This window comes from Callionymus lyra, chromosome 14 (assembly GCF_982586985.1).
Source record: "Callionymus lyra chromosome 14, fCalLyr1.hap1.1, whole genome shotgun sequence".
Lineage (NCBI taxonomy): Eukaryota > Metazoa > Chordata > Actinopteri > Syngnathiformes > Callionymidae > Callionymus > Callionymus lyra.
In genome coordinates, this window is record NC_141831.1 from 2,853,957 (window position 1) to 2,863,224 (window position 9,268).

General features: G+C 38.4%; 1 protein-coding gene across 1 annotated transcript; it reads right to left on the reverse strand.

Annotated features, from left to right (window-relative positions):
- Positions 1–394: 394 nt before the first annotated feature.
- Positions 395–7,677, reverse strand: rtn2b (reticulon 2b). Its single transcript, XM_087808065.1, has 7 exons — positions 7,665–7,677; positions 5,747–5,954; positions 4,093–4,231; positions 3,954–4,023; positions 3,117–3,163; positions 2,994–3,052; positions 395–1,295 (listed from the first exon to the last, which is right to left on the reverse strand). Exons 1-7 carry the CDS (start codon positions 7,675–7,677, stop codon positions 1,169–1,171), a joined length of 663 nt encoding a protein of 220 aa, XP_087664191.1. The 3' UTR covers positions 395–1,168.
- Between the last annotated feature and the right edge of the window lie 1,591 nt (positions 7,678–9,268).

The window sequence follows — 9,268 nt, forward strand, 5'->3', positions numbered from 1 at the left end:
CGTGCTTTAAAAACAATTGATCAGTGTTTTTAATCCTAATATCTTGAACAATTTCTGTTTTTAAAACTAATCATTTAAACTTTTTCTAATGGAAACTAAAACAAATAATTAAAAATAATAGAAACTTTAACTATTATGTAAGACTAGTGAATTTATTTCTGTTTTTAATCTTACATATGATCGTCAAAGCTCTGTGTCTGTATAAAAATAATGATAAAAATGTAATCGTACTGTTCAGGGCATCATGTTATACACTTTACTGACATAAATAATGACAAGTCATGTTTAATTGACTATAATGAGAAGCGTCGACTCAATGATGAGATAAAAATACACGTCCTTTTATAATTGTATCAAACAAGTAGGATGTCGTGTAATGTCGAGAAGTGCTTAGTACACGAAACGTGTACGAGTACACACATTAAATAGTAGTACAAAGGTGTACCCGGAGAAGAAATGAATCCAAACTAAATGAAAAACAGACAAAAGATCATGAGAATCGATGATTAACACGAGGTTTACAGTAATGAAGTGGTTGAAAAATGACTTAAAATCAGTGTAGAAATGATCAACTGAAGGAAAAGAGAAGATGTAAAGAAAGTAACTTAAGAAGGTAATAAGATTAAAGAAGTATAATGTCTGATGTTTGAATAGAAATGAATGCAAGATGTACTTTAAAGGTTGAGGAGAAATGAATGCGAAGAAGAAAGAACGAAGACCAGAAATGATATTAATCGTGTCGAAAACAATCTTCTCTCACAGCCGTGGACCTGCTGAGGAACGAGAGCTAAATGTGACACAAACTATTACAAGATGTTCCGAAAGTAACGAGGGATCTTGAAGAAGTGAAGGAAGAGTTTCTTCTTCTCAACAGAGACACTTTTGTCGCGACTCTCAGCCGAAACCAGATGATGCCGTTAAGAAGCTTCAGCATCTTCCAGGAACACCAGGTCCTCCCTCAGGACGTAAAGACAGACACTCCACTAAAGACGGACCCGGGAGCCTCTGGTGTGAACCTCCTCCACATGGAAGCATGTGAGTCCATCAAATTCCTCTCCTCTCTCTCTCCTCCTCCATGAATGGCAGCTTTTGTTTCAGCTGTCACACTTGATCAGGTCTCACCACAAACAGCGTGACAACGCTTTTACAAACAGATCTCCGCTCAAGGTCACTTGGACTTGACCTTCTGTTTGGCGGCGGCGGCGGCGGCGGCGGCGGCGGGTCTGGCGGCGGCGGCGGCGGCGGCGGGGGCGGGGCCAGGTGGCGGTCTCACCGTCTCGTACAGACTCACACAGCTGCAGGTAACACACACACTGTTGACATCATGTTTGAAACCATTGTATCCTCTCGTCCTCAGTCACGGACCGAGATCTCACAGGATTGCATTCATGCTTTAGCTGCTAACGATTTAATCCATCATGAATCAATTTCATTCAAATCTTACAATATTAGATTAGATTATTAGTAAAACGTAGGATTCAAACGACTCATTCATGCGCTCACACTACACGATGATTCAAGATAAAACAATTGACACTATGACGTTGATAAGGGATCAACAAAGTAGCTTCTACTTCCAAAACAATCCTCTCTTTACTCTGCTTTTTTTACCACCTGCAGGCGAGTTCAACTATTTTACTGTGTTTTAAAGTGTGTTCATGTATTTAGACAGAATATAAAAGTATTAAATAGTGTTTTTGTTTGACTTTCGCGATCTGAAGTTGTATTAGCTTAGCAGCGTTAGTTTCGTTAGCCGCAACATGCTAATACGTCACTTTCTTCTCCAGAGAAAACTTCCTTTGACGTAACTTAAAAATATCTTCTTAACCTCTTAACTGCACACCTTGAATAGTACTTTGACTAGTAGGATTTTTTTGTAGTTAAATTTTATAGTTTTCGTAAAAAGGCAGAGATTGTGCTAGCTGCTAGTTAGCCTCTTTGGTTGCGCAACACTGGGATTGATGGAAGGTTTATTTAATACTTTTAATGAAATAATTCAGTCAATTAATGTAATTGTTAATGTTGTATTATTACGATCAAATACAATTAACTACACTTTAAGACTAAAGCTTTTTTTTATTTTAAAAGTTTTGTTTGCACATCGAAGACCCAGGTTATTGTCGTAACCCTGGTTCTACGAATGTGTGTGGGTGTCCTCGGGAGGTAACCCATAGCAACAGCCTGAGAGCAGAGGATGCGTAAAGAAAAACTGTTGTTTAAAATGAAGAGAACAAATAAAAGAAGATTGTATCACAGTTTTGTTTTCAAGAACCAGATACAGAATTTAATCGCAAATAATCGATTCAGATTCTTGTGTATCGAGATCGAAATTGAAATAGAAACTATAAAAAATAAAATAAAGATGAAATGTTATTGGATAAATCTGTGTATATATCGATACATTTGTGTATAAATCGATACAGTTGTGTATATATCGATACAGTTGTGTATATATCGATACATTTGTGTATATATCGATACGGTGGGATATTTAAGTGTATATCAATATCTTCTTTCTTGCCAACAAATGTCCGTTTACTGTTAAATTGTAAAATAATGACGTTACACGTATTAGTTTCAAATATAATATTTAAAATACTTTTTAATATTCCTTTGATTTCCTCTGTATTTCCCTAGATTTCTGCATATGTTTTAATCAATATATCAGCAGAAGAAGAAACATGTGACCTCGGCCAAGTCTCTTATTCACACCCAGTGATGAATTCTTCAAAGGATAAGTGGATCCAGATGGAATTCCAAAACGCCTCATAATTGAATGATCCCATCTTGATCTCATCCCCATTATTAGATTAGATTAGATCAACTTTATTGATCCCTCTATCGGCATCATTGATTACTTTCACCAGAGGTTCTACAGTGACCAGGGACGTGATCTTCCATCAGAAACAGAAACCAGACTCAACCTTCTCCTCGTCATCTTCACGTCACTCATCATCCGCTGACATTCATTCAGGCTCTGAGCTGTCACTCACTTGTTCCTGATCCTCTTGACGAAGGCTCTGACGGCTCGACTCGTCCTCCTTATGCGCACCTGTCGCCCGACACAGGTGAGGAGTTATTGTTCTGCTCAATCACCTGCTGGACCAACATCTCACCTGCTGTTTCTTGTAGAGCAGCGGCAGCGAGAAGACGACGATCACGGCTGGAAGACACGGAGACACAAATGTTTCTGTCATTTTAACGCGTTATTATAGACACACTTGAACACACACTGAGTTACATTTGTTGTGTAAACACGTCTAGAATCAGTGTCGTCACAATATTCAACGGTTGAAGTTTCATTTGTTGAACCTTTGACTGTCTTTGGTTCTTCATTCATTCATTTTCTACCGCTTGTTCCCTTATGAGGGTCGCGGGGAGACTGGAGTCTGTCCCAGTATCATAGGGCGAGAGGCAGGGGATACCCTGGACAGGACGCCAGTCTGTCTCAGGACACACAAAGACAGACAACCATTCACAAACACACTCATACCTACGGACAATTTTCCCAAAGTTCTCAATCAACCTCTGTATGTTTCTGGACTGTGGGAGGAAACCGGAGTGCCCGGAGTAAACCCAGGCAACACGGGGAGAACATACTAACTCCAATTAAATTAATTATTTGAAGGTTGGATTTGTTTTTATTGAATAGAAAATGTTCCACTTCCAGCCAATCATGTGACGGACAGACGATCACGTGACGACGTAGAAGTTAGTGTTTGTTCAGGATCCAGTAGCTCTGAGCTCTGTTGGTTTGGTCTGGAGACTCTATTATAACAACATTTATATTGAATTAAAAATACTGCACATCCTACAGAATGTGTTTTTGAATTATTATTATTTTTTTATTAATTTTGAAAATGTTTGATTTTTTATATTTGAGTTATTAATAAAAAACTCACAACAAACTGGACCCTTTAATAAACAAACTATAGAATGATTTAAAACCTCACCTGTCATGACGAGGGTCAGTCCGTTGGTCAGGACGCCCACGTAGGTCAGCAGGTACAGAAGAACCACGAACTGCAGGACGATAACACACTTGTTTTAAATGATGTGTTTTTTTCTTCAGGATCGGGTCGAGGTCGTGACCTTGACAGAGTCGACCACACTTTGAATGAAGAGCAGGCGTTTGAGTTCAGACACGGCGAACGCCATCAGCAGCACCAGCTCCTCCACCATCACCACCGTCTCCTTGTCCGTCAGAGAGCTGTCGTAGTCCAGGTACGACCTGCACACACACACACACACACACACACACACACACACACACACACACACACATGAACACACATGTGATCACACACATACGTGGACACACATGAACACACATGGACACACGTGGACACAAACACGTGGACACACACGTGGACACAAACACACACACAAGGAAAAAAACAAACACACACATGTGGACACACACACATGGACACACACACGTGGACACACAGGTGGACACACGTAGACACACACAGACGTGGACACAAACACACACACGAGGAAAAAAACAAACACACACATGTGGACACACAGGTGGACACACACGTGAACACACATGGACACACACACGTGGACACACACGTGGACACAAACACACACACATGGACACACACACGTGGACACACAGGTGGACACACAAAGACACACACACACGTGGACACACACGTGGACACAAACGAACACACACGTGGACACACACGTGGACACGAACGAACACACACATGGACACACACGTGAACACACATAAACACACGTGAACACACTTTACTGTTTAAACCCACTTGTTAATAGAACATCTGTAAAATGAGCTGATTCAGTGATTCAGGTGGAGTCTGTCCCAGCTACCTCGGGTCAGAGGCGGGGGATAACCTGAACAGTCTATTCTCCCTGCTTTGAGGAGCGCACACTAAAGTTAAATTGTCTTTAATATGAAATATTGTTCCTCGTTCAAGAGAAATATTTTCTGTGTAAAGTCAAATTTTCAATGTTTGTGAAAATCGTAAATTTGTGTAAGAATTTTGATTGAAATGTAATTTAAACTTTCATCAACATGCTCGTAATTCATGCTACAAACATAATGCTTATGCTAGTTAGTTCATTGTTGTGTTTCTATTAAACTTCTGACCAATAGATGGCAGCAGTCGTTACGTCCTCAGCAGCTAAAGTAAGAATGATGACTGAGGACGAGAGGATACAGTGAGTCCAGCAGCTTTTAAAGCTGATGTTTGGACATATTTTAGTTTGAAAACAAATGAAAGCAGTTATGACTGAGGAAGAGAGGATACAGTGATTACTGAGGACGAGAGGATACAGTGATATCTGAGGACGAGAGGATACAGTGATGACTGAGGACGAGAGGATACAGTGAGTCCAGCAGCTTTTAAAGCTGACGTTTGGACATATTTTGGTTTGAAAACAAATGAAAGTAGTTATGACTGAGGAAGAGAGGATACAGTGATGACTGAGGACGAGAGGATACAGTGATGACTGAGGAAGAGAGGATACAGTGATGACTGAGGACGAGAGGATACAGTGATGACTGAGGAAGAGAGGATAAAGTCATTACTGAGGACGAGAGGATACACTGATGACTGAGGACGAGAGGATACAGTGAGTCCAGCAGCTTTTAAAGCTGACGTTTGGACATATTTTGGTTTGAAAACAAATGAAAGCAGTTACGACTTCGTCAAGAGTCATGTGGTCTGTGGATCCTGGACTCGATGGGTGACTCAGAGAGTGGACTCACTGGAAAGGATGGACACCAGGGTTCCAGTGCAGCAGCTCCAGCAGCTTGTAGTAGAGCCTCAGAGGGAAGGTGAGGCACATGACGGCCAGGCACAGGTGGGTCAGGACCGTGATGGTGCTGAGCTGGAACAGACTGGCCAGACCCACCACCAGGCCCGTGAACACGAAGCCGGTCCTCCTCAGGCTCCTCCAGTAGACCAGGTCCACGACTGCAGACACACATTCGACGTGAGCTTCGTCTCCGGCAGACGCCGAAGCAATTAAAGCAGATTTACTCTGAGGGACTGATCGTTCCTCTCCGCCATGTTTGAGTGACGAGCAGCAGGAGGAACAAAACACTCTGTTCACGTCTCTTCAAGTCATTAGATAGAAGAACTTCTGTCACCAGAGATGGATCAGAACCAGCACTTTGATGAGAGTTTGATCAACTGATGGTACTTTAAAGCACATGATTTAAAGACAAAACATCAAAAATATGTTTTACTTGTATTTTGAGGAAAAAACATAAATATAAATATAGAAATATATATATACATATATATATTTCTATATTTATATAAATATAAATATTCACAAAAGATGAACCTTTATGACTTTAATTAATTAGACCAACATTACTTACTTTTCTCTCTTATTTTGCTAACATCTGCTTTAGAGCTCAGTCATCTGTCAGTGACTTGGAGCGTAGCATCACTTCTCTGTGTAGATTGTTGTGTTGGTTTATATTGTTAGTTTGTTTTAATGTCATCTTGTTCTTCAAAACAGTGTAAATTTTAAACAATTTTCAACTATAATCCAACATTTTCAACTATAATCAAACAATTTTCAACTATAATCAAACAATTTAAACTATAATCCAACATTTTCAACTATAATCAAACAATTTTCAACTATAATCAAACAATTTTCAACTATAATCAAACAATTTTCAACTATAATCCAACATTTTCAACTATAATCAAACAATTTTCAACTATAATCAAACAATTTTCAACTATAATCAAACAATTTTCAACTATAATCCAACATTTTTAACTATAATCAGACAATTTTTAACTATAATGAAACCATTTTCAACTATAATCCAACATTTTCAACTATAATCCAACATTTTCAACTATAATAAAACTATTTTCAACTATAATCAAACTATTTTCAACTATAATCCAACATTTTCAACTATAATCAAACTATTGTCAACTATAATCACACAATTTTCAACTATAATCAAACTATTTTCAACTATAATCACACAATTTTCAACTATAATCAAACAATTTTCAACTATAATCACACAATTTTCAACTATAATCAAACTATTTTCAACTATAATCAAACTGTTTTCAACTATAATCAAACAATTTTCAACTATAATCAAACTATTTTCAACTATAATCAAACAATTTTCAACTATAATCACACAATTTTCAACTATAATCAAACAATTTTCAACTGTTATCAAATAATTTTCAACTATAATCCAACATTTTCAACTAAAATCAAACAATTTTCAACTATAATCAACAATTTTCAACTATAATCAAACAATTTTCAACTATAATCAAACAATTTTCAACTATAATCAAACAATTTTCAACTATAATCCATAATGTTCAGATGATTGACATGTGTCATTCATGTCATTCATGAGCAGCAACATACATGTTAATAACATCATATGTTCACACGATGACGACACAACATAATAGAAACAAGTCTTTGATAAAAAACTAGAATATTTCATCCTCCACCTGCTCTCTCTCTCTCTCTCTCTCTCTCTCTCTCTCTCACTGACACCATCTGTCCCCAGAACAACACACTCGTCCTGACCACGTTCACACCTGCCCCCCCGACACACACACACACACACACTCTAACAGCTGCTTCGCTCAATGAATCATCAAAGTGTGTTTTCTTACGTTTACTGGCCATTTTTCTTCTGCTGCTGCTTCTGCTTCTGCCTCAGACTGAGGCTTTTTTTGGCTGCAGCTCCGTCAGCAGAATAAGGCCTGGCTGGACTAATTTTATCCTCTATTGGACACCATACACACACACACACACACACACACACACACACACACACACACACACACACACACACACACACACACACACACGCACAAGCACGCACAAGCACGCACACACACACACACACACACACACACACACACACACACTCACAGCAACTTGAGACATCAGCATGTCCTCGTCTCTTGGATCCTCAGTAGCTCGCGAGGCCTTCACACGAGATCGCATGAACACACACAACACACAACACTAGACAAACACTGGTCATAATGTTTGAGTATTTTTATATTGACGAGTGATCGGTGATTGTTTTATTTATGTCTGTTATTTAAATCATTAAATAAAGAACTCAAATAAATGTTTAATTCATAAAAACAATTCAACTAGAAAAATAGTTTCTATTAAAAAATGCTTCATGTTTTCATTTCATTAAAGCCTGTTAAAAATAATGCTTCTCTTCTGCCACCAGGGGGCGACATGTCGCAGCTAATGCTTCACACCAGTGATGACGTGAAGAGTCGTTAACACACGTGAGTCAAACCTTCTTGACTCATAGAGTCTATGACTCACCAACATGAGTCAGTATTTCTCTCCCTCTTGAACAAAGTTTCAAACCTGATTCAATGACAGCCAATCAAACGGTCTCTGCTGGTCGACCAATAGGATCAGAGGAACAGTTGTGAGTCAGCAGCTGATCCAGCAACAGGGAGTTGAACCAGCAGCAGATTAGAAGGATCAACCCGGGTCAAGATCCAGGTTCATGTCCAGAGAGACTAACAGAGACTAAGAGAGACCATGTGTTGTTTTGAGTTGTTGACATTTACATTTATTGTTGAAGAAATGCTTCTTATTTTTATAAACTTACTCTAATATTTATTCATTTATCTCATATATATCAACACCACAAACTTTTATCTTTTATCTTTTTACATTTAACACGTTTGTTTTTATTAAAAGAAAGTTTTTCAAACTGAATTGAATTCAGATTTTATATAATTAAGTCATTAATTTATATTTCTAGAGTCTTTTCCAGACCAGGGTCACAAAGAACTTAAACAATCAAAACAATACTCAATAAAATATATACTTAAAAGATCAGTATAACACAGAGACAAACACAGGAGTCTCAGAGAATCAAGGAAAAGCTCAAATAAAAGTGTCTTCAGATGTAGATTGTGATCCACAGACCTCAGAGCCCGAGCTGGGGTGTAAGTCTGGATCAGATCACTGATGGAAGGTCTGACCATGAATAGATCTGAAAGTAAGAACCAGAATTTTAAAATGATCCTGAAAGAAGTGAAGAGTTTGAAGGAGAAATGTGAGTTCTTCTACTAGAGCACCAGATGTATTTCTGTAGAACTGATGTTAGACGGATCTAAATATGAGGAGGAAGTTAATATTGTCTTTGTGATGTTTATTTTCCTTCCAATGCCATTCATTAAATCTGTAGTTCAGCGTCTTGACGCGTAAGAATGTCGTGATGTTCTTCAACATC

What these genes read in the sequence shown, in the direction of transcription:
- rtn2b (XM_087808065.1), bottom strand. An exon ending in ACTGACCCTCGTCATGACAG is followed by an intron (nt 3,164 to 3,953) that starts GTGAGGTTTTAA and finishes CGTGTCTTCCAG; the next exon opens with CCGTGATCGTCGTCTTCTCG. An exon ending in TGCTCTACAAGAAACAGCAG is followed by an intron (nt 3,053 to 3,116) that starts GTGAGATGTTGG and finishes GTCGGGCGACAG; the next exon opens with GTGCGCATAAGGAGGACGAG.